This window comes from Oryzias latipes, chromosome 12 (genome assembly GCF_002234675.1).
Source record: "Oryzias latipes chromosome 12, ASM223467v1".
Lineage (NCBI taxonomy): Eukaryota > Metazoa > Chordata > Actinopteri > Beloniformes > Adrianichthyidae > Oryzias > Oryzias latipes.
In genome coordinates this window covers 18,553,357-18,580,704 of record NC_019870.2, presented here as the reverse complement: position 1 = coordinate 18,580,704, position 27,348 = coordinate 18,553,357, and the positions used below count along the sequence as shown (strand labels likewise).

The 27,348-nt window shown below is 39.9% G+C and overlaps 2 protein-coding genes and 1 long non-coding RNA gene across 5 annotated transcripts; 2 read left to right on the top strand and 1 right to left on the bottom strand.

The window, feature by feature from the left end:
• Positions 1 to 201: 201 nt before the first annotated feature.
• Positions 202 to 22,174, bottom strand: snx30 (sorting nexin family member 30). Its single transcript, XM_004074999.4, has 9 exons — positions 21,842 to 22,174; positions 20,457 to 20,681; positions 16,170 to 16,280; positions 15,931 to 16,089; positions 15,584 to 15,773; positions 7,798 to 7,997; positions 7,321 to 7,410; positions 6,825 to 6,977; positions 202 to 2,527 (listed from the first exon to the last, which is right to left on the bottom strand). Exons 1-9 carry the CDS (start codon positions 21,974 to 21,976, stop codon positions 2,450 to 2,452), a joined length of 1,341 nt encoding a protein of 446 aa, XP_004075047.1. The 5' UTR covers positions 21,977 to 22,174; the 3' UTR covers positions 202 to 2,449.
• LOC110016093 lies at positions 2,431 to 9,920 on the top strand. Of its 3 annotated transcripts, none has more exons than XR_002291370.1 (3): positions 2,431 to 2,543; positions 9,364 to 9,426; positions 9,644 to 9,920. It is a non-coding gene; the product is annotated as an uncharacterized LOC110016093 (long non-coding RNA). The 3 variants fall into 3 exon arrangements; XR_002291368.1 differs by having other exon boundaries at positions 2,517 to 2,625; XR_002291369.2 differs by lacking the exon at positions 2,431 to 2,543 and adding an exon at positions 8,949 to 9,069.
• A 1,303-nt stretch (positions 22,175 to 23,477) lies between the features above and the next one.
• On the top strand, positions 23,478 to 25,391 carry inip (INTS3 and NABP interacting protein). Its single transcript, XM_004074998.4, has 4 exons — positions 23,478 to 23,811; positions 24,152 to 24,248; positions 24,864 to 24,951; positions 25,058 to 25,391. Exons 1-4 carry the CDS (start codon positions 23,787 to 23,789, stop codon positions 25,154 to 25,156), a joined length of 309 nt encoding a protein of 102 aa, XP_004075046.1. The 5' UTR covers positions 23,478 to 23,786; the 3' UTR covers positions 25,157 to 25,391.
• The last annotated feature ends 1,957 nt before the right edge of the window (positions 25,392 to 27,348 follow it).

Genomic DNA, 27,348 nt, shown 5'->3' with positions numbered 1-27,348 from the left:
ATGGTAGGGAGAACACGTCAATGTGAGGGTGGGGTCATTTTAGATAACACAAGGGTTAACGAAGAGAAAATGTAGCTCAATACACATTGTTAAATCCGTTTTGTAATAAATTTGATGATTTTAATGACAGAGTTTATGTAAATACAAATATAGTCACGACTTTTTTGTTTGATTATTAAACGAAATGAAACTGCAGGAAAAAAAAAGTCATTCATTTTTTATTGTTGGTCCAATATGTTAACAAAATAAAAGAAAATCATTTGCATCAAAACATCCATATAGAAGCTTATTTATTAATTACAACAAAATGTTATAAACATTCAAATGTACAGTAAGGAACGTAAACAGTGCACACTGGAGAGGAACTGCGAGGTTGAGCGGAAAAGAAGAACTTTCATGTTTCTGTGGAAGGTCGGCGCGAGAACAAAACCATGTTTGGCTTGAAAATCCTCGCTTTCAACATAAGAAACCAACTTGGCTTCAACAATCAGACGTGTGACCAGTTTGTTTTTATGATCAAAACACTGGAACACAGGAAAATCTTTCATGGTTTCTTTAATGCTGGACAAATGTTACCGACCCAGATTTTAGTGCAAAACTGTGAGAAAGGAGGAAAAACAACTTCAGCAAGGTCTCCTTGTTTTCACTGCAGTTGTTTTTTTTTCCAAATTTTTGCCAAAATGTGCTCCGTGTCCTCCATTATGCAGTCAGAGAGTAGATCTGAAATGACCCTGAACATCTTCAATCACAACGTACCTACAATAAATCTTTGATAATACTTGCTGTTATCGATTTCTGATTATATTTTGGTGTACTTTTAATGAAATGAGACCTAGACATTGTGTTCAGGTCAAAATGGACCCGTTTTCAAGAGTGAAAATAGGTCAGTTTTGACAATGAGGGTTAATCTGCAGAAGAAAACTGCAGCTGCCTCGAGTTTGGCTCACACTAACCCAGAGATCTCCCGTTATCTCGGTTTAATCTACCTAAACAAGGACAAAATGCAATTTACCTGATTTATTGACTTGGCAGAGAAAAGAGCAGCTTCTTAAAGCTTTCTTTCAAAACTCATACACTAAAAAGGGGGTGAAAATCCAGGAAAAGGAGAATCGCAGGCAGTTTAGACAGTCTATGAGAAGGAGGTTAATGCAGACCCAATAAAGTGACATGAAGCAAAGAAAATGAACAGAATGATGTGAAAATGATTTAAATCTCAACAATAAAGTAACCATCTTACTTAGATCATGAAGATTTCATCTAATCTCAGGAGGTTTTGAATCTCACTTAAGCCGGAAAAATTAAACATCTTTGTAAATATCACGCTTGATTCTTTAGTCGGATTTTTTTTTGCCCCATGAGGCTCGATAGAAAGATCTATCGCTGAAACTGACGAGGAAAGTTTCTGAGGAATCCTTTCAATTCACACCCATCGTCATTTTCTCCTGCCGTTTTTGGAGAAAAGAGACATTTTCTGATGACTTAAGACCATGAATGTGTGAGTGCATCACCACCAAAACAGATTTGCAAACATCAAAATTATTTTTTTTTTTTACCACCTTACCAGACAAAATCTTTAATATTTAAGGTGAAACAGCTAAACTACAGACGAAGAGGGGGAAAAAAAACAGAAGAAGAAAAAATCGCTTTGGAATGAAGTCTTCTGCTTTTTTATCCACCTCCGGGATGTTTCTCTGTTTTGGGGGACGTTCACCAATAAATCTGCAGATACACATTCATCTAAAACTTCTACTCCCGTTCCATCTTTACATTATCAGGAACGGATCTAGAGAGCGCGGTACTTTAACTGTCTTGAGTCTTTATCTGATTAAAGTGCAGATTAGGGTAAAGTGGATAGAAATGGTAATGAGGAAAAAGATACAAAATAAAGTACCACAAGGGGGCGCTGCTGCTCTGAATTCCAGTAAGTGTGCAGATGGGGTTTGTGCTCCAAATGTTCCCCTAAATTTCTCTAAAAAAGAAGTTCATGCCCTGAAGGCAGCTGAGCATCATCATGCAACAAAAAACACAATGGAGGGATATTAAAAATGAAAAAAAGAGAAAAAAAAACACAAAGTCTGGTCTAAAACCAAACATTTCTGCAACAATTTGGCTCAAAGTGAAAAACAAAGGGGTACAACAAAAGTGCGTCTCCCCCAGAATCTTTGTTAAATAAACAAACTCAGAATTGGCAACAAACTGTGAAGAATTGAAAGTGTTACGTAGAAAATGTTGACAGTTATGCCAACAAAACCCAAAATCTGTACAGAGATTCCTGCTGGCTCCCAGCTGTCCCTGAATGCACCATCGGATACCTCCTTCAGTTTATCCCAGCAGGAGAGCAGGAGCAAAGCTCAGCAGAGGAGATCTGCTGCCGGGTTGGTCGTTTTCCTTGGCATGAAGAGTCACAAAAGAAAAGAAAAAAACGTGCTGAACAGCACCAAGACAAACTTCAGTTCGTCTCACTCGTTTTGTCCTCTGTCTGTTTTTCCTGCAGGACGGTAACCAGAGATTCCCACGCTGTCTGGCACTGCGAAGATGAGAGGGTGAGGAGTTAGTTGGCATGGAAACGAAGAAAAGACATGTTTCTAAGCAAAAGTTTTCCTTAGCAGCTCGATCTTAATCACGGTTGGTAACTTTGATTAATGTATTTTGAAATGTCAAGTTTGAATATCCAGGATTTTAAAAAAAACTCAGCCGTTCATGCAAAGACTAACCACCAGAGGGCGCCAAAGTTCATATTAATACAGATATTTTTTTTTTTTTACCCTACTATTATCCTCAAATATTACTGACACATTTTCACCCTTGGGGCTTATTTGACCCCACATATAATTGTTAACCAAGTGTCAGCCCATTGTTTATTTGTTGAATACATAAATAACCCCTTGATAATGAAACAATTAGTGGGTTGACCTGTTCTCTAGCGCCACCATCAGGCCAAACTTTTAAATAAGAATGAATGCATCTTGAAAAGTTTTTCTGCTAATTTTTTCAAATTTACTGACAACATTAATGACCACAAGAGCTTGAACCCTATTAGTTTTCGTGATATGACCTTTGCTGTAGTGCCATCATCAGGTTAAACTTTCAGTTTTAGAGTTAGTGGATCTTGAAAAATTTTCATCCAAATCTTTTCTAATTTGGGGTGCATATTCATGACTCTCACAGAATACACCATATTGGCTGATGTTAGTGACCCCCTTTGCTTTTATGAACATATTTTTCTCTCCTTTTTTGTGACATATTTCTGGTTCGTCACTATAAAGTCTGACTTACCCCTCCTCTTTTGTCATCCGGGCTTTGGACGGGCAGTGGCAGAGTTAGAGAGTTTTTTTTCTTTCCTTTTTTAATGTTTTTGTGTGAAACAGAAAATCATAATGAGAACATAAGTCAGATAGTCAGATCACGGCACAGTGCCCAGAGTCGAGCTTTTAGTCTGCACTATTGTACACAGGATGTGCAGAGAGTTTGGGCGTGCTCCTTGCAGACATATTTCTTGCTAAGAGTGTGTCCCTTCAGACACACAGTCGGCCATGTTGAAGACAAGGTCATTATTTGAGCTCTTCATTTGAGAGATGAGATGAGATAAAACTTTATTCATCACACGATGGGGGAAATTCTGTTGTCTGGCAGCAGCAAAGTGACCTTCAAGTGTTACAGTTCAACATTATGATATATATAACATAAAATATATAACCATCAATTGAAAATGTTGTACTTGAGATGATAATTTTAGAGGGGAGGCATGTATAGTTGGAAAGACTTGGATGTGATCAACTCGCAAGCCTACATTGGCTTCCTCATTTTGGCCGGATTTCACACCACACCACGAGAAATATCAAAGTTCTCGTTGAAATAGTTGTTTTCCCCACCCCCCTATTATGTCTTAACTCAAAAGTATCAACTCTGCACCTGCAGGTGTTGGGATGTTTTACACAGCTAAAACAGCCGGGGGTCAAATTGACCCCAGAGGAACACCAATGTATGCAATTTGTGTTTAGCACATTGAAAAAAAATCATCATGATCATTTTATGCTTAATCAGTTGTCCCCATCAAATTAGAAAAAGTAATGAAATATGAACTAAAAAGAAAAGGTTAACTATTATTTTTTGAATGACAAACATTGAATTGGGGTCAAATTGACCCCAAGGATAATAGGAGGGTTAATAGCTTTCATGCTTCAAGTCCAACTCCGATCATCTTCTGATTTGCTGTAAAAATCCTTCCTGGTCGTCTTTTAGGGTTCGCCAACCATTTTCATTGGAGTTGGTCTTTAGCTAAAAGACCAGCGGTGAATCCCAGAAAACGATAACCGACAAGATAACAGACATCTGAAGAAAATCTATTTGCTACAAGGTTTCACAGAAATTTGATAACACTTCAAAGATGTTTTTTTTTTCATAGTCAAAGGTATAAACAATGTTCAACAACGCTAGAGGTCAGTGGCGACAATAGGTTGCCCTCCTAAAGCTTTGTAGATTGACTACATTTATTTAAAACACCACAATTTTGTTCAGGATGTAAACGAGAAACATTATTTCAACCCTCCCCCCTCCTTTTTTTTTTGCTTAAAGTTATACATGCAATGTCTTTCTCCACTTCAAAGTGTGTAGTGTGATTTTCTCTAATAACAAATCAAAAAAGGGCCAGAACTATTTGATGCGACCCTAACTCTGACCCTGACCCATGTGCCAGGCATAAAAACCAGTAAAGGTCAGGCCGTTGCCCATCAAACCGTTCTCCATCATGAGCTCCAAGTGGATGAATCTACTTAAATAAATCTTGCACATTTGAGCTTGGCGCACACACAACATGATATCCAACTATACAGACTGGCTGCTCTGTCACCAACATTAGCCTCGGCTTCATTATAAGAACAGGCGTCACAAGAACAGGCAGTTCTGGTTCCAAATGCAGCAGGTTAATTATCTCAGCTAAACGTCCACAAAGCTAAATCAGGGTCAGTTGGATTGGGTCAATAGAAAGCATGGGAGCATCAGAAAGAAAACGAGAGTAACCAGGATCCAGGCGAGATTTGGGGCCCTACCATGACAAAGGTGGATAAAGGTGAAGAGGATTTCATGTAATCCATGGACGCCAGTGAAGATCACAAATCATTGAAGAAAAAAGGTTCAGAGCACTGTCTAGATGACCCAACTCCCAATGTCAAAGTGCCTAGGATAGCACAATGGTTAAGTAGACTGTGAGTAATTGCAAATGAAAGTCAGGTGTGTGGCATCCAGAAACTGTGCGCCGGGGTTGCTGGGAGATGTAGTGCACTCAAAACTCTGGAGATGGTTCATGATCCTGTAATTTTGTCCTTTAAGAACTTTGCTTCAGAACAGGTACTGTTGTGCAGTAGAAAATCCCTTTAAACATATTCTGACACTAGATTTAATCATCTGACATGTTTGCATTTTGAAAGTTTGATGAATGTCAGGAGTGACTTAAAAAACAAGTTTATTTTACTATTATAAGATCAACTCATTTAACTAACAAACTCATTTTTACACACATAGAAAGCAAACTAGGCTGCTTTGAAACTCCATGGAAAAGTCAACTCAAGAACGACTAGGAGGGCTACTAAATGACCTGATTTTGTCTTAACATACAAAGTCAGGTGTGTATCAACACAGCTTTGAGAAGATGGTTGTGTGGCAGAGTAAGAGAGTATGGAGGTATTCTGTGACCTCACTATTTTAGAATTACGTGGTTAATATGACCTAACTGAGACCAAATGAAAGAGATTCATAGTCAGCTAAAGCAGTTATGATTACTAAAATACAGAGATTAAAAAAATAAACGAAAAAAGTTCCAGGGCAGTTATTCAAGTTCTAAACCGGCCAATCAGAAGCCTCAGTAAAAGCATGGAAGGGGTGTGGACTTCCAACAAACAATCACTCCTGATTGGCGACAGTAGTTGCTATAGAAACGTTTACTCAAAAAAAAGAAGAAGAAAAAAGGTAGACTTGGACTTAAGACGCTTATTAACCTCATCTGGTGCCAAATGGCAGGCGGCGTTCGTATCACACAAAAATGGGGACTAAATGGACTTCAGTTGGTTGGAACCAGAAGTAAACCTTTTTCTTTGGGTGACGACACACTCACTCCATCCATTGCTTTTACACAAACAATTATGCTCTTATTACTTTTCAATATATCAGTTTTTTTCCCTTGTGGTGCTTTATTTCACAATTGCACTTTCAAAAATACAACACCTGGCTCATGTTATGTCTTGGCTCCGTATAGAGTTATTTTTTTTCCCCTGCATCGAGTCTCACTCCAAGCTATTATGAAAAGTTGGTATAGAAGTGTAACTCAGTGCAAAAATTGTTCAGACGCAATGCATTGTGGTTTATATTCGCCAATCTAGTGAGCATCGATGCACACTGGTTGTTCGCAGAGACTTCTGGGAAATTTCTAGGGCACTCGATTTTTGAATTGTAGATTCAGACAGCACTACAAATGGCGACCGCACTATATAGTGAGTAGGGATGGAATTTGAACACAACCTTAGTCACGCTAGCTATTGCAAGTAAGCTAATCTACTAGCATGTTTCTTGTAAGGTTTTCTTTAATAAAATGTAAAGAAAAGCTAATTAAAGGTTTCTAAAATTTCAAAAAGTAATTTTTTAATCAATATATTATATTGGAATAACATTCTAATCAATGTAACATCATGCTTTCTGGCCGGGATAGGCTCCGGCAACCCCGTGAAGGGAAAAACAGTCAAGAAGATGAATGAATGAATGAATGAATCATGCTTTCTTGTTATTTGGAGCAGAAGTAGCCTTGAGTTAGCACATCTTGATCAATTTATTACCTTTTCGTAATAGTTGATGTTTTTGTCAGCCATGCCGATTAGGAGCTGTTTGAAGTCTTGTCTCTTATTGCACTGCCAGCGTTCCCAGTCGGCTTTCAGGTCTGCATTAAAGCACTCCATTTTGTCCTGGCATTTCTCCACCTCCAGAGGCATCTACAGCAAAACCACATCAAAACTAGATCTACAGGGGACTAGTGTTTACACCAGCTGAAGTACAGGATTCTGGGAGGAGGAGGAGGAGGAATTTTGGAGGAGACTTATTAGATCAGAGCCACAAAGAAAACAGACAAAAAGGTTTCACCATTTTTAACCATGACCACAGATCCTAACATCACAAAGTTTGAGGCATTTCTGTTTTCCTCCTACTTTTACTGTCTATTTTTTTGTAATCTGCATGTGACTCAAAAGTTTTTTTGGGGAAAAAAAAGGAAAATAACAACACTTCAAATCTTTTAAAAAGAAGTTGGAAAACAATGAGAGAAGGGAGAGAGCTTACAGGCGTTCTGTCCTCCTGTCTGCGCAGCACGGCTGCCTCTAGGCGGCCCTCGTACTCCGCTTGACTCTGGTCTCGTTTCCTCAAAACGTTCTGCAATCAGACCAAAAAGAGGAAGAACTCTAAACCTTTTTATCTGATCCTGCGGTGGTAGGGACTCTGGGCACCTAGCAACACCTCCAGCACAGGATGAAGATGACACAGACCTGTGTTTAAGTAAATAAACATGAATTTACCACAAGCACCTAACCTCTCACCTGCTGATCTGTCAAATTTATTTCACTGAAGCATCATCATCCTGTGAACCAACACGCAATTGGGAAACTTTGCGCGTGCATCACAAATATACAATTATTTTCACTATTTTTGCGACAATAAGAGCATACATTTTAAATACAGTCTGTTGTTGAGAGGAAACTCTTTCAGTTGCAGTACCCCTCATGACCACTGTGAGTGCTTTGTTGTCCTCCGCCCTCTTACCTTCATTGTCTCTGTGTAAAGGACATATTCTCGAAGAACAGGAAGGAAGTCCTGGCTCATGTTTTCACTCAGGTCCTCCAGCGCTCCGCAGCACGTTGTGACACAGCCAGCCACACCCTCTAGAGGGCGCTGCAGCTCGTCCTCCGACCCCGCCCAACTTGAGTAGACAGATGCATATTCTCGCAGCTCCGTGAGGTATTCTAGTAACAATAGAAATCAGGAAAGATGAGCAATTTAGGAAAACAACATAAGGTAAGGAGCTACAGGTTTTGGGAATACTACGGATGCCATAATTCTGAACTGAAAACTGAACCATATGCATGGCCGGCCCTCCCTATACGCGAATTACGCAGCCGCATAGGGCCCCGCTGTCACCACCAGGACCCCGAAGCGGCGGGAAAAAAAAAAGGCCCAAATCTGGCAGCCCATGTCTCAGCACTTCCGTATTTGATGTTGTGCAAAAGAATGTTGCCTGCACTTTAATGACCCCCCCCCCCCCCGCCTTCAACACACCTGAACCAATCTGGCAACCCAAATAATTACGTTACGACACTCTTAGCAACGTTGGTTATCCTGTCTTTCTGTGCAGCTGCGTGATTTACATAAAAAACGGATCGATTCGAGGTTAAAGTTTGCACAGAAACTACCAAGTTTGTCGTAATTTCCAATGGAAAACTCGAAAATAATTCTGATACCCAAGTTTCTAAGATGAGATCGGACGGAGAAAAGTAAATAATGATAATGGTATGGTGGCTGATAAATGTTTTAACTCACGTTATCGTATTGTTTAAATGTTTTGCTAACACATATTAAGTGCGTTCTGCATTTTTCGATTTATGTCAGTAGAAAAACTGCTGTTTATCTGTTATAGCAGGTCAGGTAGTCTGACTTTTTCAACAATGTGTCTTAAAATCTTGCATGGAATATGGGGAATCTAAACTGCCAAATACAAATAGGAAATACATGTTCTCATTTATAAATGAAAAACAAAATAAATCTACAAATTTTAAAATAATGAAAATACAAAATAATAAAGAAGTGTATAAATGCTTATATTTCCACTTATTATTGTTCACATTTATTATTTAAAAATGGGTAAATTTATTTCTTGTTTTTATTTTGCAGTGTTGGTTTTACATAATGATGATGTTTTGCACAGTTCCTTCTCAGTCGACAGTTTCTTCTGCTCTCAAAAAGTATCAAAAAGTATTGGAAGAGGTGCAGCATCCACATCCCAAGATGTTCCTGACATCACTGAAGATGTAATCTAAGGTCATTTTAATAGCTTGTAAAGTAATTTAAAAACCAGTGTATGTATAACCCTTTTTTTCATAAACAGCAGCTGAAGAATGGAGCCCCAAATAGTTCATATTTAAATAAACAAATATGACCTTGTGCAAATACACAATCAAACAATTTATCTCTCATAAATATATAAAAGATTATGAAATTGTTAAAAACCTGCACACAGATTTTAAATGAGCCACTCTATTATTAGTAATATTCTGCTATAGTTATTTTATTAGCTTTATCATTATTGTATAATAATAATTCTTGTTTTTTTAGCTTCAGAAGAAACTCCTGTCCCCACATCTTCTATTGAAAGGGAAAACGTTGATGCTGCTGCTGGTAAGTTCAAATCTAGCCAATATGGAACCTATATCAGACTTATCATTTCAATATTACTTGAAAAATAGTCATACATTTGCGCACACACACACAACAGTGAAGCCACTTCTTTCCAACATTCTGCTTCCAGCATCACAGCAACTGTTATGCAGATTTGATTGGACTGTTTGGCTTTTCACCGTTTGCTTTTGTTGAAGTTATGTCTCTTATGTTCCAGAGGCTCCAAGAGGGGTGTGTATGAAAGAGGAGCCCACCCACTGGATCCAAAATTCCACCAACCCCAAATCCAATTGGTTCAGCTGAATGGCCAACCATATTGTCTGATCTTGTAAGAATGGATTTGGTGCAGAGAGGTCCTTTTCAGACTGATAAAGACTTTGAATTTTCCAAAATCACCTTCATTCCGCTGTTGTGTTCTTTATTTTGGATTGTTTTATTGTTATTTGATTTGCTATTAAGTTGCTGTTTTTAATAAGTTGGAGTTTTGTGAATGTTATTTGTTGATTTCCCAATGTTACATTAAAAACTATATATCTATATACAGTCAGGACCATAAATATTTGGACAGAGAGACATTCTTTCTAATTTTGTTTCTGTACATTACCACAGCGAATTTTCAATAAAACAACTCAGATGCCATTGAAGTGCAGACTTTCAGCTTTTATTCCATGGGTTGAACAAAAAGATTGCAAAAAATGTGAAAAACTAAAACACTTTTTAAACACAATCCCTTCATTTCATGGGCTGGTAAGAAATTGGACAGTTGACTTCGATGCTGTTGCATGGGCAGGTGTGGCCAATTCCCTTGTTATGTCAGTATGAGTGATCAGATATAAGGCCTGGAGTTGATGAGAGGACTCGTGCTTGCATTTTTAAGATTTAGCTGTGAACAGACAACATGCGATCAAAGGAGCTCTCCATACAGGTGAAAGGAGCAATCATTAAGCTGAGAAAATAGAAAAAAAAACATGCCAGAAATTGCTACAGTATTAGGAGTGGCAAAATCAACAGTGTGGTACATCCTGAGAAAGAAATAAAGCACTGGTGAACTCAGCAACGCAAAAAGACCTGGACGTCCAACAGTGGTGGATGATCCCAGAATCATTTCCATGGTGGAGAGGAACCCGTTCACAACAGCCAACTAAGTGAACAACACTCTCCAGGAGGTAGGCGTATCAATATCCAAGTCTACCGTAAAAAGAAGACTGCATGAAAGTAGATACAGAGGGTACACTGCAAGATGCAAGCCACTCATAAGCCTCAAGAATAGGAAAAGCTAGATTGGACTTTACTAAAAAGCATCTAAAAAAGCCAGCACAGTTCTGGAAAAACATTCTTTGGGCAGATGAAACCAAAAATCAACCTCTACCAGAATGATGGTAGGAGAAAAGTATGGAGAAGGCGTGGAGAAGCTCATGATCTAAAGCACACTACATCATCAGTAAAACCCTGTGGAGGCAGTGTGATGGCCTGGTCGTGGATGGCTGCTACTGACACTGGGACACTAGTGTTTATTGATGACGTGACACAGGACAGAAGCAGCCCAATGAATTCTGAGGTGTTCAGAGACATACTGTCTGCGCAGATCCAGGTGAATGCAGCCAAACTGATTGGGCGGCGTTTCATAATACAGATGGACAACGACCCAAAACATACAGACAAAGCAACTCAGGAGTTTATTAAAGCAAAGAAGTGGAATATTCTTGAATGGCCAAGTCAGTCACCTGATTGTAACCCAATTGAGCAAACATTTCACTTGTTGAAGACTAAACTTCAGACAGAAAGGCCCACAAACAAACAGCAACTGAATGTGTCTCTGTCCAAATATTTATGGTCCTAATTTTATATATACATTTGTCATTCATATTTAAAATTGCACTTTTAAAATTGGTTTGGCACCACTGAATGTGCATCCAACATGCAGGCGATAAACTGTTTTCAATTCTTCAGCAGCAACAATAATACATTCACAAAATGTATTAATAGAGAGATCTCATTTATATTATAACAACAGTTCCGCTTTGTTGGTGATGCTGATCAGTTAGAGGGCCCACAAATTAAATTTCCCTTAGGGCCCCCGGAAGACCAGGGCCAGCCCTGACCGTATGCGACACCATTAAACCTAATCGTGGGAAACGGGTATCATTGTATCGTTACTGCAAATCAGTGTTTACATTGAAAGTGTCAAAGAATTGTGCTTTAAGAAGGATTTAGTATTTATTGACCCAAGAATCGAGGTTTAAACTGAACAGTGGTAAAAATGTATCCTTGCATCCCTAGTGCATACACTAATGCTTCTAACATGTATCGTGTTACAAACAAGTTCTAGTTACTGTGAACACAGGTATTAAAGTCTGACTGCCTGATGGATTTATCTCTGACTCTTGTCTCGCTTAATATGCTTTATAGTTCGACTATGACATAAATTAAAAAAATAGAGCATTAATTGACGGTGCGCCTTATGATCCTGTGCTCCCTTTAGTTCAGAAAATACAGTATATTCAAGGTTAGTTTGGACATGAAATCGCAGGAAAACTTTTTGACAAAGGTGTCAAAGTTTGCTCCAAATCCTGTATTTGGAGTTTTCTTATTCTTCCGGCTTAGAGCAGTGCACACTCTGTTCACTATCTACTGCTTCCAGAGGGTCCAATCAGTATCTCATCCAACATGGAAACAAGGCAAACAAACAGCCTCGACAGATGGTGACAAGAAGCCGTTCACATGGCGGGTATTTATTTACAGAGCAACTTGTCATGTGAGCTGGGTCATCTAGACCCGAGGCTGTGTCGCATCCTTCTCCAAGCAAATCTTCTCAGACTTTTAAGACCCAGAGGCTGCATGAGACTGGAATAAAACCGCAAACACATTCATGTCAGTTAGGAGATGGCATATAAAGCTCCATTTCAAGTGTTTGTTTTTTAAAACTGTTATGTTCACACTGGTTAAGTGACGCGCGTTCAAGAATATGCCAAGACCGGGTTCTTTGACGGGCATTTAGCTCATGGTATTCACACTGGACAAGCAGGGAATGACTTCAACGTTTTCTTTTTCTACTGTTTACTAGGGGGTGTGTATTGGCAATAGTCTGGCGATACACTGTACTGGATACTGTACTGAAACTAATTTTTCAATATTTCTTCAAGAGTATGTGACTTAGAAAAAAACAGCCAGAATTTGAATACGCCTTTCATTGTAATAAAATGGTCTAATTAATTTTATGTATTGATCACAATGCTAAGCACTGCAACCGTTTCTCAAACACAAGTTGCTTTTACCCAAGCAAATTCATAGTGCTTCTCTTTTTGTAAATTAAGATATATTTGTTCTTAAAGGGAACAACTAGGTCTGATTTCCACAACAAAATATTTTTCAGTATAAGAAAAAAACAGAATGAATGTGCCTTAACTAATAAGGTTCTAAAAGTAAGGAGAAAAGTGAGGAAATAATGTGCTGCTTTTTTCCAACATTACCGGAGTAGCTTCTCCGCTACTTTTAAATGGTCCAGGTGCCTAAACAGGGTTTGAACGGGTGCTTGAAAAAAATGTTTCCAGAAACAAAATGTGATGAGGCAGCATGACAGGGTGAAGGACAGCGCTTTAATGTGGCCAACATGCTTTTTTCAAAGCGGCTGTGGTTCCGCTTTCTCACACGCGGAAGCAAAGAGATTTCACCACGTCATCGGCCTTTTTTCAGAGCGTTGTCCACATCACTCTGATCCATTAGGTTGCTAAACTAGAATCTATTGCTGCAACTCTCTGCAGAACTTTGGCTCGCTTCGCCAACAACACTTTGGTTGAGTTTCCCTGCATGAGCCCGCACAGCTGCACTGCTTCACTCGTTCTACAAAGCACCGCAATCCGCCTTTTTGATACTGGCAGCAACATGGCAAAGAGTTTCGGTTTGGTACCCATTCCAAGTAAAACCTAAGTAGTACACATCTCATAATAGGGCTGGGCGATATGGCCTAAAAAATCTCCGATTTTGTTTTTTTTTAATATTCGATTTCCGATTTTTTTCCCGATTCCCCCCCTCCTACTTAAGGAAAGCCATAAGTACAAATGGCAGACAATTTAAAGCAAATTTTGCTTTTATTTAATCAAACCTAAGACAAATGTAACCCCCATTTCTGGGATGAATAATAAATAAATGAACACACTCTTGTAATCAAAGTTAAGTATAAGATTTTTCTTCTTCTCACTCTCTTTTGGACTTGTTTTGTTTTATACTTGTCATATATATATATATATATATATATATATATATATATATATATATATATATATATATATATATATATATATATATATATATATATATATATATATATAATATATATAATTTTTTTAAATATAATTTTTGTCATATTTTGTTATTCTAAACTTGTTTTCACTTGTCCAAAATAAAAAGGTTACTTTCTTACTTAAAGTCCCAGCTGTGTTTTAAGTCACAGTTTGTAGTCTAGACTAAAAGGAGACAAACATTCACCTTTAGAGTAGCACCATTTTCTAAAGGATTAACAATACAGCTTCTATCTGGAGTCTAAGGTTTTAATTAAATTAAGAAACCCCGTCTTCTCCACGGAGAAGATGATGAACCAGCAGGAGTCGCGGTCAACCCATACCAGTTCCAAACAACAGAGGATTTTATTCCTTTCTTGGGAACAAACTTCCCCCTCTCACCGGTAGCCATGCTGTCGCTTGCTGTTTCATGTGTGCTATGATGTTGTTGCTTGCCATACCGCCGTGTGAAACGAATGCTACAGAATCTCTGGGGAGCCAAAAATGCGCCATTACACAAAATCTTGATTTAGTCATTTTTGAAAACGCAGGTAACAAAAAATTCGAATTAATTAATTCAATCGATTATTCGCCCAGGCCTACCTCATAACAACAAGTACTTTAAATCGATACAAGTATCACCAAATGAATTTTTATGATATATCGATTTTTCCCTACACACATACAGTTAACTACTGCATGAGCTTAAAGGAAGAAGTTCAGGTCAGAGGGTCTGGTAGAGTTTCATATCCTCTATTCACAGTCTCTACTCATGTCCCATCCCTTACTTTTTTCATCCATCCATCTTCAGGATCCTCTAAAGCTGGAGCCAACCCAACCCATACTGTTGGATGAAGGTGAGATGCCCTCTGATTAGGTCACCAGTCTGTGGCAGAACCACAGTTTTTTCTTGAAATTAACATTTTCTTTCTAAAACTTCAACTTTTCTGGGTTTTACAAACTCTTTCTAAAAAAACCTGCACACATGTAGAGTGTGGAGTCCCTGGCTGAGCATTGTTTGCCCTTCAGGTCTGTCAGATGACTGACTGTGACCTTCAGAAGAACCCTGAGGATAACCCATTAAAAAAACAACAGTCTTACATCCTGAAACCATCCAGTTAAAAGGTTACTAAAAACGATTAACTGCAAAGTTATTTCCAGGATCAAAAACTTCACTTCTGTTATTTGCTGACAGAAGGTTTGACTCTTTGAGTTGATTATTAATTTTAAAAAAATATAAGAACATTAAGAAAACTAAAACTGTAAACTTTTTATCTGATAAAACTAAACCTCTTAATTGTTTATATTTTTGCCCAACTTCACATATTTGATGATTTTTTTTTCTTTAAAACATCCTAAATTGCCTGAAATGTAAAACATATGTGGGCGTCAACAGTTGGCTAATTCTTAGTACTTGTGATTTTATGAAACAACTTTTAAAATAAGTACATGTTTAAAATGTAGTTTTGGTAACTTTTAAATACATAATAAAATATTCTGCATCAGAGGTTCAGTGAAGGTTTCATGGAAACCAATGGATAATCAGACAACATTTTTGCACAGATAAACTAGTGTTTACTAGGTAAACAGACAGCGTTACACAACTGTTTCAATGAGAAAATGTGTTGTTTGTGTAAACATTAGAAAAAAACTGCAGAAGGCCGACATTGCAAATAACATTACTGATAATCGCAGGAACGTAGCTGGTAAAGATCAAACAAAAGTTCACCTAAAATGAAATGATTACTTTAATGATTAGTATTAAAAGTCATCCAGCGACTGCATGCACAGTGGTTCCCCCTGTTCTATCGCGGTAGCCGGACAGTAAGATAATGTTTTGGTTGTGAAGCTGATTTGTCTCTGTGAACTGAGCAAAATACCTGACTGCTCTCGGAGTATCCTCTGAGCAATGCGGTCAATGGTTCCTAGTTTCTGGCTGAAAGTGTCCAGGTATTCTCCCATGGCGTTGAACTCGGGCGGTCTTGCCCGCAGCTTGTACCCCCCCGCCACATGCTTCACCGACTCTCCCATCTTAGTCAGCAGAGCCAGACCCTGCCGCTTGTTCAGGTCCTGCAGACACAAAAATCCTCAAACCATCAGCACACTGTAGGGAATAATGAACTATTCTCTCTGAATCTGCACCTGGACTGGGACTAAATTCTTCCAATTTCTTGTTTTAGATTTTTCTATCATACTTTCTCTTTACGGCATCCAGCACTCTTTTTACCTTGGCAGTCAGGAAAGCATTAAGGTGTGGGTTAAAGGACAGGACGGGGTGGTCTGCAACTCGCTTCAGGAACTTGTCCAAAGCTTTCATCCTGGTCTCCACAAACTCTTCTGAAAAGCGGTCAACCACGCCCTTCATCACAAACTTCTCAGGCAAAGGCTGCAGAGGAGGAGAGAGGTATGTATGAATGAGCCGTGTCCTTGAAGGCAGCACCACACGGAAAAGCTGGAGGGACATACGGGGATGAGGTTGGTCGGCTGGGTCTCCTCCAGTTTCACTCTCAACCAGTCAAAGTCCTGGTAGCGTCTTCTGACGCAGTACTCCGGCAGGTCAAACTCTATCCGTGTCGTCTGAAAGAAAAAACTAAATATCAACAATTTTGACCAAAATGGCCACGAAACATGAACATCTTCACGATCATATGTACACAAAAGAGGCGACTAGCCCATGCCCGTGCAATCTTTCCCACATTTTGACCTCGCGCTCTTATCAGGTTACGACATTTATCTGTGGTGTCTGCATCCAGGCAACTCGCAGCAGATGCCAACTATCACCATGACACCAGAGAGAAGCTGCAGGCAGTATTTGCTCCAAATCTGTATCTTACTTTCAACAATAAAACAGTCTAAACATTCTCTGGATCTCCATTTAATGTTTAACAAGTGTTGGTTTTTAACAGCAGGTCTCTCTCTTCGTTAAGAACTCTTATGGGCTTCATTGTTTTTTTAGTACACCTTTTTATGTTCATGTGATACAATATATTTAGATCTAAATGTTGGTATTTTGTGTTTCTGAATGTTGTGTTTCTAAATTTGAATTGGACACACTTTCACTCCCACTACCCCAAAAATGACTTTAATTTGGTTGGTTTGTAAAGACGTCTGACGTCAGGAAATGCATGACTATGATTAGCCAAGCAAAATACAGGGGTGGTGCCACACAAAGCAGGGTTGGTTGGCCCATCAATCACCAGCGGGAGCGCCCACGTGTGTTTTCTGTGCTGCTTAGCAGAAAATAAAAGAATACGCTTGAATTTATCGAGAAGTTATTTCTACCAGGCAGCAGTGAATGCAGTTTATTTTTCCTTTACATAAACATAGCTGTGTTGTTTATGTTTGCTCATACTGAGTCACGGAAAGCTGTTTTGTAAACAAAACTCAGAGTGAAAGTGGAATTTTCAAACATAAAAGAAAAAACTGCTTCCGAAAGCAGGAAATACATTTATATTAGCCAGGAGTCTGCTGAAAAAACACAGTTAGTATAGTTTGTGTAAAATAAAAGTGCAGTGTGGGGAATAAATGTCCGCTCTAAATTTATCTTTATAGCCATCTGAGACAAGACCGAATGACTAACAACCAATGACTGTACATGAGAACTGGACAGAGTGAGTGTGACGTCACCCGTTGAAAATGATTTACTTCCAGCTCCAATGAAATAAAGTCGGTTCAGTCGCCCCGTCCGCGACATAGACGTCACCATGTTGGAACCAGACAACGTCAGTAAGCAGTGATTGGTCTGATTCAGTCTGAGTCAATGTGTCTATGGCAACCACTCTCGCCAATCAGGAGTGAGCTTGTTAAAAGGCCACACCCCTAGGACTTGAAAGCAGGCTCAGCAGAAATTCTCAAACGTTTTGAGGGTTCTACATAAGTCACACACTTTTATTGAGGCATTGAACGTCCAGGTTCTAACTTGAATTTTTTTTTTCCCAAAAACATATTTAAAAAAAAAGGGCCCTGGGACAGACTGCTAACCTTCGCCCAACAGTAGCCGGGACAGGCTCAGGCAACCCTGTAACTCCGAAAGCGATAAAGCCGTTTGAGAAAAATGGACGGATGTTTAAAAAAAAAAAGGATCAAAGCAAGAATGGCTATTCTGACAAATATAATGACTAAGTAATAGTTATTTATCTCATAATAGAAGTAAATGGGATTTTACTTCCTGTTTGGAACGTGAAAGGAGAGGGGTCACTCAGTTCTCGCATCCCGTCAATGGTAACTACCAATAAGAAGTGGCTTTATCTTGAAGTAGGCATTGCCAAACCCCAAAGTGCTCATGTTACAAAGGCCTCTTTAGGATGCACTCCCAGAGTTACTGATCGTCTCCTCTGACAGATTGTTGATAATGAAAACATTAAATGTAAAGTGCTCTCAGGTTCCTCATCAGCAGGCAGGTGTTTAGAGAAACTCTAAACATTAAGAGCTGGTTCATGTCCTCGGTGTCTGAGGAGATGAAATATAAACACTAAGGTTGCAGCTACGCACTCATAAATGTTCAAGATAAACTCTTTAACTGGAGATGTTGACAACAAAATGGCACGCGTTCTCTGAGTGATTACGTAACCAACGTGAATAAGCTGAGTCTGACGGGGAGAAAAGCAGCTTTGCATATCTGCTTTGCACATATACAAACAATACTAATATGTGTTTGATAACAGTGCAAAACTGCTTTACTTTGCAACAGTTTCTTGAAGATGATTACTTCACTGCATTTCAGTGCAAGGCTGTTTTTCTGCGCTTCAGAATCCACGGTAGTCGAAATGATGTCAACACTGGAGCTAAAGCTATGATGTTAAAAGGTTAACTGCATCTAGAAATGGTCTGAATGTTTATTTTTCAGAGGTGTGTGAGGGAAAAACAACATTTTTTTATACTTCTGACAGTCACAAATCCTTATAAATGGTTTAAAAATATGACAATAAAATACCAGAAATACAAACAAAAGAAGAAGCCTCTAGCAGATGTGAGCCTCATCTGGAAATGAAGTCCTATTTGTCGGTTTGTTGTAACCATGGGGACTATATGTCAGAACCGGACGGAGTGACCCCTCCCTCCTCACGTTCCAAACAAGTAGTTCCCGCTGGCTCCAAAAAGCCAGTATTCCAGTTTTAACAGCTGTTACTCAGTCTTTCCATTTTTTCAGAATAACCATTCTTGCTCCGATAACTTTTTTTAATACGTTCTTAATAATCTTCATTTTTTAATGTTGTTTTTTCTGTAGTGAAAGTCATTGAAGTTATAAACTGACCAATCAGACGATGTTGCCCGCTGTCAAACGTTCAAAACGTTGGAATAACACATTTTGGGAAGCTTTTAAGTAGTAGGGGTGTGGACTTCCAACAAGTTCACTCCTGAATGGTGAGAGAGGTTGTCATAGAAACATTGACTCAGGCTGACTTGGATATCCTGTTCCAACATGGTGATGTCAATGTCGTGAAAAATGGCGACTGAATTGACTTTGCTTGGTTGGAACCGGATGCCCTTTTCTGCTTCACTCACTTGGTCCGGTTGTCAAATATGGTCGGCGTGTGGACCAGACCTGACCTCAAAACACAATCCACAGCAATCAGTCTGACTTTAGGAGGACTCTGAAGCTTCTTCTGAACAGAGAAAGTCAAAGTGATGAGTCAGCGCTTTCTTTGCGGGCTGAGTCTCTTTCTGCACACTCCAGTCTTGGTCTGCTTCCTTCAGAGCAACAATTCTGACCGGCTGCAGCTGCTGCAGTTTGAACTATTGATCCGTCGACTTGATAACAACTAAAAAGCCCTCTGACCGATCACTTTATTCTTCCACCTCCTCCTGGTGCTGCGTTTCACAAGCTGCTGTCTGTGATCAGAGAGCTCTGATATGACCCCCCCCCCCCCCCCCCCCCCCCGCTGGACAAACATCCACCCGAGCTGCTTCTCCTGCACCGAGCAGGCAGCACATTTTTTATACACATGCTGACTCTTCAGAAGGGTGAACTTTGAACACATGTAGATTTAGTGTGACGCCAAAACCATCCACATTTATCTGCTTCAAATCGTATCAGAGTTGATCTTCTGATGGTCCTCCTCTGAGAGCAGCGTTTCGCCACCAACGACTTTCCACAAACAGTTTGTGATCTGCTGCTCACATCTGGAGCATCAGCAGAACCAAGCTGATGGTGGAGACCGTCTCCAGAAAGCAGAACAAATATCTTAGATCACCTCCAGCAAAAAAGCAACTCAATCCCTTTTTTTGTCAGCAAAAACTTCCTGCTGATTTTCTGCTATTCATTTACTCAAAGAGTCACACTATTCAGCACCACCTGCTTGCACCACAACAACAACCAGCAGACACTCAGGTGGTCAACACAGATAATAAAAAACCACCACAAAGGAGGACCACCATCTTCATCCCCTATACTCCTCCTCACTGGGCTACCCACTTCCTCCACACCACAACATCCACCTTCCAGCATATGCATGGGTTTCCAATGCCTCTGTGGTGTATGTAAATAGTTGATGCAATTTTACTTCTACTTTTTTTCTTTATTTTGTTTCTTGTTTTGCAGGTTTTGTCCCCATTTCCTGTTCATCTTCTGAACCTTTTATAGGTAATAAGAGGATTTTATTCTGTCCTGTAAAAGTGGGAAGTTATTTCCTGTTCCGGAAGAATTTAATGATCACAGCGTGGAAACTATCTGAAAAAGCAGAAACAAGTTCAAGTTCACTAAAATGAAGGGGCTTTTAATTTAAAGGAAGCTTCAGAGCGCTGGCAGCAGACCTTGGTAGAGACTCTGTAGGTGATGTAGGTTTCCATGGTGGACACGTGCTTCTTGGGGTCGTCCACTGTAACGAAGAGGTCCCGGGTTTCCGTGGATGCGTAAAGCTCTGCGGCGTCTGCCTCGGAGTTCTCCTCCACCTGCAGCCTGCTGAGCAACGCGGAGGTGGAGGAGGCGGAGGCGGGACTGGAGCCGTCAACGAGCGTGCCGTTGGTCAGCTCCGGATCCTGTGGGAACAAGCGTGACTGAGTGGTGGCGTCTCTTTTAGCACCGTGTTGCTAACCTGCTCCTCAACACCAAGCCAGAGAGAGAGAGAGAGCCAGGCTTTGGAAAAGCAGTGAAGTAAACCTTCAAAATATCACACCAATGTGTTTGGAAAAGCAACACAAGTAGGAGAAGAAGGATCTATAAACACTAACTACAAAAGCGGCGGTGGCTGAGGCGGTTGAGCAGGTCGTCCAATGATCGAAGGTTTGTTGTGTCCTTGGGCAAGACACTTCACCCTCCCTGCCTCCAGTGTGGCTCCACTGGTGTGTGAATGTGTATGAATGTCCCGGTGATGGTCAGAGGGGCCGCAGGCGTGAACTGGCAGCCACGCCTCTGTCGGTCTGCCCCCGGGCAGCTGTGGCTACAACAGCAGTTCACCATCACCAAGTATGAATGAAGAGTGAATGAATAATGGACATACTGATAGCGCTTTGAGCGTCTGGAAAAGCGCAGATAAATCCAATCCGTTATCATTATTAAAAGTCTGGAAAGATATTTTTAAAATTGGGCATTTAGCAGCTAAATTTTGCTAATCTGACAGATTAGAACCAGAAATAGGTCCAACACAACATGGACTGTGGGATTACAGATTGGCTAACGGTCAATAATTAACAAAAACAACAAAGTTGATGCTGCATTTAAGTGATAGAAGAAATAAAAGACAGTTAACATTTATTGTCTATTTTTCTTTTAGTATTTGCGTGATCTATTGTTTTTGTTTACAGAGCAAACTGAAGTTTAATCATGAAATATTAACCCTAAACTTCTTTTTTTTAATATTTTCCATTTTGTTAAAGCCAACGTTTGGTGTTTTTAGTGCACGTGCCTCAAAACTAAATGCATACAAAAAAATGTGCTGACGTAAGTAACGTGTTTTACTTTTTTTTTTTTTTTTTAAAACGGACTAAATGTAATGGGATGTATGTATAATATATGCATAATGTTGTAGTTGTACAATGTACTTATTTAACATTCTGTTCCGCGAGCACAAAACCTAAAAGGAAGATAACATGTAAAATAAATAGTAGAATACAAAAATAATTCAAATGAGTTTGGTTGTGAGGCTCTTTACTCCACATTGCCAGATCACAAACGTCGACTAAAGCGGTCTCGAGCCTACCTTGTCTCCTCCGGGGCTGATGCTGACATCCGGCCCCGGAGAAAGCGACTCTTCAGCGGCGGACAACGGGTGGGGGATCTCCGTGATGGGTTTCTGCCCCGAACTGGCCAGGCCTCTCGGAGTGCCGACACTCATGCCTGCGAAAGACGGGGGGACGCGGCCTCGTTTCTGGACTAACGCCTCTCCGTTTCTTCCTGTCTTTCAGTCTTGGCTCACAAATACAAACCCTATTTTTCCTTCAAGGTTTAAGTTTCGACTGTTTGGATGTTTCACCCGCTGCTACATCACAAATGTCAGCTGACCTCTACTGCGCAACTGCGGATGTTCAGTCACATGCCCCCGGATGTAAACATTTCTGTCACATGACATATCTTCACAAAGATCGCTTGTTTGACAGATGACTGAACAAATTCCAGTTACAACCGAGAGGAATAGTTGCTTTTGAAAGAAAATCATGTTTTTGGTGTTTTTAACGTCTTGTAGCATTTTTCTCATGATGGGGGAAATATATTCAGATAATTAAGCTTTAAATTGCATTTTGAGTATTTCCTTTTTCATGTTAGGAATCAGGAGCAGACAAAAAATGCAGTTGGAAAAGGCTTGTAGATGTGACACAGGAAACACAACAGTGGAACACAAGCTTCGCTCTAGTCTAATGCATCCACTCTAGACAAATAGATTCATGTACGTCTTTGTTTTCCTTGTCTGAGCTGGCATCTGACTCAAAACTCTTCGGCTGGATAGCTCTGATATTGCTCTCCATTATTGTTGCACCAGTAATGTTAGGTTGGGGGTGTGAGGGGCTGTAAGCTAGTGGGAGAGGGTGTAAACAAAGGTATGGGGGGAAGTGGGGCGGGCTTACTCTGCACCAAAGGTCCCGCCCACAACTCAGTGGCCATTTTCTAATGAACTCCTGCTACTCTGCAGAATCTATGTCCCTTTTTTTAATTTTTACTTTAGCTAACTACATAACAATGATTAAAAGTCCACTGGGAATGCTTTGAAAATAGATCAAAAGATGATTGAAACAGGACTTTAAGTCATTCATTAAGTCTAATTATAAAGTCCACAGATCGGAGAGGGACTTCAGAAGTCTGCATATCTGTGAAAAACAACTAGGGGCTGATCAACAGAAGAGAATCAGTTCCTATTCATTCCCATGTAAAAAAAAAAAAAAGAAGAAGAAGAAAATGAAAGTCCAGTTTTACACCAAAAAAAGAATCTAGCCAAAAAAAAAAAAAAAAGTCTGTGTCATTATTAGGACATGGTTTCTGAGTCTAGGGTAGGACCGTTGGCATGGAGTAACCCCACCCTCCTTCCCATCACCCATAACTGAGCTACCTGTTTACATTCTCTCGCAAGCTTACAGCCCCTCACACCTCCAACCTAACATTATTACTGCAATTGAAGTTGACAAACAATATCTATCTATCTATCTATCTATCTATCTATCTATCTATCTATCTATCTATCTATCTATCTATCTATCTATCTATCTATCTATCTATCTATCTATCTATCTATCTATCTATCTATCTATCTATCTATCTATCTATCAATGAAGAATATGATGTTCAAACTAGTAACCTCATTTAGGGTAACAGAAAAATGCAACAGAGTGAAACCTCATTCCTTTTCTCTTATCCATGTTTGCCTAAAACCGGTACCACGTCGAGTTTCACGAAGCACAAACCCCAAAAAAGCCGGAATCTTTTGGTTATTTCCAACATGACAGGTTCAGATAGAGGGGGTAGTAGTTTCTAACTGATCCTGGTCCATGTTACTTTGGGTTTGTGCTCCGAGAACACACTCAATTTAGCGTTACCAGCCGAACGGTAGTGGAAGGAAGCGCAACAACACTTATTCGTTGATAGAGTTTGTTTCTTTACATGTGTTTATTATTTTTAGAGCTGTTTGGGGTTATTTCTTTTCTGTAATATCTCATATGGCCGCTAATCCTCCAGGACAAGGTATATATTTTGAGCCGGGACGGAAATGTCTGAGTTTAAGGTGTTTTCCGTGTTTGATACAGGGGCGGAGCTGACAATTTTCGGGTCGCCCAAATTCTGCCCCCCCCCCCCCTTTTTATTTTCTTTCTTTCTTTCTGTACTTATTTAAACAACACGAGTCATTCTTAACATAAAAAGTTCTTTTTTATTTTATCTTTTTTTAGCACATTCACCTATTAAGGGGTTTTTACTCCAAAAAAAGGTTTACAAGTTTGTATTTGTATTTATCAGTATCACTGGCTTTTATTCTGTATTTTTACATTCCTTAACTATTCCTAATTATAATAATTATTGCCAACAGCTGTTCCAAACAACGCACGCGTAGCAATCTTGGCAGAGCTGGAAAGAGAAAGGAGGCGGCTGATCCAGAGTCAGTCCATGAACACACCTGGAGCCAGGTAAGTTCCCTTTGGGGGGTAGGGGTTATAAAAGTCCCTTTTCGTAAACATTTATGAAAGATAAAGGTCCTTAGCAAATTTTTTTGAGTTTTTTTTTTTTTATTATCATTGAAAGCAGAAATAATGGTGAAACACCTTTTCTGTACACATTGTCTTGTCACAAAGATTTTAACTATTGTTTATTACAACCCATTATTTAACGTATTATCAATTTTCTTCTCCAAAGATAAAATTAAAGACCCACTCCAAGGAAAATTGTATTTTTTGTGAGCGTGATGGGCTGTAAGCTAGCGGGAGAGAGTGTATACAGAGAACTCTCGTTAACGAGGGGGAAGGGGAGCGGGGTTTCTCCACGCCATCGAAGTGGGACTTTAAAGACCATGGAAAACAATAGTATCTAAAAGCAGTGTAATTATGAGTATTTGTTCGCCTAAAAGGCCAAATCTGATAAGTAATGTCAATATTTAGACAGTTTTTTAGTGTTGAGGCGTTGGTTTACTTCATAACGTAATATAAAACCTCATGCCTAATGAGCTGCAGTCCTAAAGTGGGAAAACAGCTGATAACAACAAAGATACATCTAAAGTATGAACAAATGCGCTCTTCTTCCTGCAGCATCTCTTTGTCCAGACCCAGTGTGAAGGACTTTAGGGACAATGCAGAGCAGCAGCACATCGCAGCTCAGCAGAAAGCTGCTTTACAGGTGAGACCCAGCAGCACAAGAGGGAGGAGTTTGCTGCTCTTCTTCCTCAGTCTCCACACAGCAGACCTAGTGGATGTAGAATTTACTTATTTGTCTGTTCTTTCAGCACGCGCATGCACATTCATCCGGTTTCTTTATCACTCAAGACTCATCTTTCGGGAACCTAATCCTCCCTGTTATTCCACGCCTGGTGCCTGGTTCATGACCTTTGACCTCCCTGATCTGTCATGCAGGACTCTATAATGCAACAGTTGGGTTTTTGAAAAACACATCAAATGTTTAAGATTTTGTTTTTTAGTTCTTGATGGATTCACTGAAACGTGCTGCTTTGTAAACGATCTCAGCGGCAAACAATCCAGCTCCTGACTGCAGAAAATCTTTTGCAAAGACTCAGCTGTCAAAAATTCATGAACGTTTACCACAGGCTGCAAAAAAAAAAACCTGTGCAGCAGCGGCTGTCCTACAGTTTTCCTTTATCGCTTATGCACTTTTGAGTTCTGTACAATAAACATTAAAAGTTCTTTTGATTTGTGCGTTTGTTCTGACTTTTTTTCTGAAATTTATTCAAATCTTTTCTCATGGTTGTCAAAACTTATGCAGGACATAAATTCAGATACTTATTTACAATCAATGAACCCTGATTGTGGAGAACAAACTTATTTCTATATAATTCATTAATCTGCTTTTTAGTTTATTTTTTATGAACATATATTTATATTTTTTACTTTACTCCAATATGAAATATATTTGGATCTTTTTCCAAACTGTGAAATAGAAAATAATACAAACCTTGCACTCACTTACACTAACTTTACTTCAAAAATATGACTTTTAGGTACACTAACATGTTTTACCTCACCATATGTTTATTTGAGTAGATTTGAGAGAAACTCTTAATTTATACATTTTATAATTTTACTTGGGGAGGGAGGTTTTTTGGGCATTTATGGATTTAGAGAAGGTGTACGATAGGATTGATAGAGAGGCGTTGTGGGTTGTGTTGAGTATGTATGGTATTGATGGTAGATAGTTAGAAGGTGTGAAGAGTTTCTATAAAAACACTAGGACGTGTGTGAGAGTGGGAAATAGCATGAGTGAGGGGTTTCCTGTGAGGGTTGGTTTGCGTCAGGGATGCGTCATGTCTCCGTGGTTGTTTAACGTGTATATGGATGGTGTGGTAAAAGAGGTGACTGAAAGGGTGTTAGGTACAGGTGTGAGGATGGTGAATACTGACGGCAGCGAATGGAGAGTGAATCACTTGCTGTTTGCAGATGATACTGCACTAGTGGCTGACTCAGAAGGTAGCTTGGCACGTCTGGTTGAGAAGTTTGGAAGGGTGTGCGACTTAAGGAAGTTAAGAGTGAATGTGGAAAAGAGTAAGGTGATGAGGTGTTCGAGGTTAAAAGGTGAACGTAGATTGAATGTGGCATTAAATGGGGAGTTGTTGGAAGAGGTAGAGTGTTTTCAGTATTTAGGGTCGTGTGTCTGTGTGGATGGTGGAATAGGGGGTGAGGTAGAGTTTAGAATGAACGAAGTACGAAATATATGGGGGGGGGGTGAAGAGAGTGTTTGAATGTAGGTCACTGGGAAAGGATGCGAAAAGGAGATTGTATGAGGGTGTGGTGGTGCCTGCAGCGTTATATGGGGCTGAAACATGATGTGTCTGAAATTGGTGGAAAAGAGGAAGCTGAATGTAGTTGAGATGAGATGTTTGAGGAGTATGTGTGGTGTGACACGTATGGATCGTGTGAGAAATGAAGTAATCCGAGAGAGAACTGGTGTGATGCGAGAGTTGGCTTATAGAGCAGAGCAAAAGGCACTGGGATGGTTTGGACATGTTGAAAGAATGGAAAGGGAGCGATTGGTGAAAAAGGTATATGAATCTGATGTGAGTGGAGTGAGAATGAGAGGAAGACCGCGAATGGGATGGACAGAGGGTGTAAAAAGAGCACTAAATGCAAGAGGGATGACTGTTTTGCAGGGGAGAGAGGCTGCTCAGGACAGAGATGGGTGGAGAGAGTTTGTGTATGAATGAATGGATGGGTGTGGTGGAGGTCTGGTCTTGGGATGAAGCGCCAAGGGGAAACCAGCCTTGGCTGAGGCCCTGCTGTGGAGGTGCCCACACTGGGCTGTGCAGCTGACCCTGGTGCAGTGTGGTGGGGCTTAGACCAGTCACACGCACGCACATGCGCACACACACAGGAGGAGGGTTTGGGGACGAGAAGGAGGGAGGTAAGAATGTGTGCCCTGTCTAGGCTACCCCACTTTGGTGGGACACAGCCTGGGTATATAGATAGATAATTTTACTTTATAAGGGTTTTATTGTTAACTCTACACATTATTTAGGAAAAAATAAAGAGCTGAAGTTCTGTTGGCAAGGAGGGGGTGAGAGATTGT

Coding starts and splice junctions, on each gene's coding strand:
- snx30 (XM_004074999.4), bottom strand. CDS start 21,976: ATGAGTGTCGGCACTCCGAGAGGCCTGGCCAGTTCGGGGCAGAAACCC. Junction 7,411..7,797: donor TTTACACAGAGACAATGAAG/GTAAGAGGGCGG, acceptor GTCTGATTGCAG/AACGTTTTGAGGAAACGAGA. Junction 2,528..6,824: donor ACATCAACTATTACGAAAAG/GTAATAAATTGA, acceptor TCATCTTCGCAG/TGCCAGACAGCGTGGGAATC.
- inip (XM_004074998.4), top strand. CDS start 23,787: ATGGCCGCTAATCCTCCAGGACAAG. Junction 23,812..24,151: donor CGCTAATCCTCCAGGACAAG/GTATATATTTTG, acceptor TATTGCCAACAG/CTGTTCCAAACAACGCACGC. Junction 24,249..24,863: donor ATGAACACACCTGGAGCCAG/GTAAGTTCCCTT, acceptor TTCTTCCTGCAG/CATCTCTTTGTCCAGACCCA.